The sequence below is a fragment of the Amphimedon queenslandica genome, unplaced genomic scaffold (assembly GCF_000090795.2).
Source record: "Amphimedon queenslandica unplaced genomic scaffold, v1.1 AMPQUscaffold_13508, whole genome shotgun sequence".
NCBI classification, from domain to species: domain Eukaryota; kingdom Metazoa; phylum Porifera; class Demospongiae; order Haplosclerida; family Niphatidae; genus Amphimedon; species Amphimedon queenslandica.
Window position 1 is genome coordinate 79,888 of NW_003546256.1, and position 1,225 is coordinate 81,112.

The window sequence follows — 1,225 nt, forward strand, 5'->3', positions numbered from 1 at the left end:
CAGATCCCAATGGTTCAATACATTTCACTACTACCACTCTTGGGAGCAGAGTTGTCTACAGATGTAATAAGTGTTTTAATATTGTTGGTAAATCTGTGTCCGTTTGTCAAGCAAATGGCCTATACTCCAACCCAGCTCCTGTCTGCAAACGTATGTTCTTATATCTACACTCTTTTTAACTAAAAAAAATCTTTTTTTAGCTGTTGACTGTGGTGTTCTTCCAGCACCTAAAAATGGTGGAGTAACTTTCTATCCAGGAACTTATTTCACTTCAACTGCTACCTTTAGATGTAAGAAAGGATTTAAACTTACTGGTAGTGAAGTACGTACTTGTCAATGTGATGGAACATGGTCAGGAGAAAAGACAGGCTGTCAAAGTAAAAAACTCTATGCATAAAAATCATTTATTAGTATACTTTTAGAAATCCAGTGTCCTAAACTTAAACCTCCACAGTATGGCAGAATTTACACCTCTGGTCAATATCCTGGTGATTATGCTGTCTACAGCTGTGGTTATGGATATAGTTTGAGTGGCAAGAGCCGCAGAGTATGTCTTCACAATGGTCAATGGAGCGGATCTCCTGCTCAGTGCAAGAAAGATGATCATTATGGAGGATACTATGGAGGAGGATATGGTGGCTCATACAAGGAGCATGAATATTAACTTTTGAAACCAATGGCACATTGATTGTCAATTATTTATGGACAATTTTTGCTAATTAAATTATATTAAATAATTGATTCACATTAAATTAATTAATTATCACTACACTAGTATAACAGCTAGTAGTTTATGGCCATCTACAACTTTTAAAATTTGTAAAAAAATTCAAATGCAATCAGAATTGGCTCAAACTTTGTGCACAACATAAGACCATGTATATGCATCAGAATAATTATAAAAATGAAGAATTCTCTCCTTTTAATTTTTGGCAAACATTTTGGAGCAACTTTAATAATTTGTAAAAAATGTAATTGGAATCAGCTCAAACTTTCTACACAACATAGGAACATGTATATCCATTAGGAAAATTATAAATATTAAAAATTCTCTCCTAGCCGTTTTTCATAAAATATCCTGTACTTATAGTACAGGGACTTTCACTCAACTTTCAAGTAACTTTTAAAAACCAAATTTGATTGGAATCAGCTCAAAGTTGATGTAAAACATAAGGAGATGTAGATATATGTATCAGAAAAAATCATTAAAATGTAGAATTTAACC

At 32.9% G+C, this 1,225-nt stretch overlaps 1 protein-coding gene across 3 annotated transcripts in view; it reads left to right on the plus strand.

The window, feature by feature from the left end:
- Positions 1 to 834, plus strand: part of LOC100639596 (sushi, von Willebrand factor type A, EGF and pentraxin domain-containing protein 1-like) — a 6,126-nt gene extending 5,292 nt beyond the window's left edge. For 2 of the 3 annotated variants that reach the window (XM_020008093.1, XM_020008103.1), the window contains 3 exons: positions 4 to 150; positions 201 to 377; positions 423 to 834. In XM_020008093.1, coding sequence (XP_019863652.1) covers positions 4 to 150; positions 201 to 377; positions 423 to 664 — 566 coding nt within the window. In that variant the 3' untranslated portion in view covers positions 665 to 834. The remainder of the gene's footprint in view (positions 1 to 3; positions 151 to 200; positions 378 to 422) is intronic. The other variant, XM_020008098.1, reaches the window with a different exon arrangement.
- The last annotated feature ends 391 nt before the right edge of the window (positions 835 to 1,225 follow it).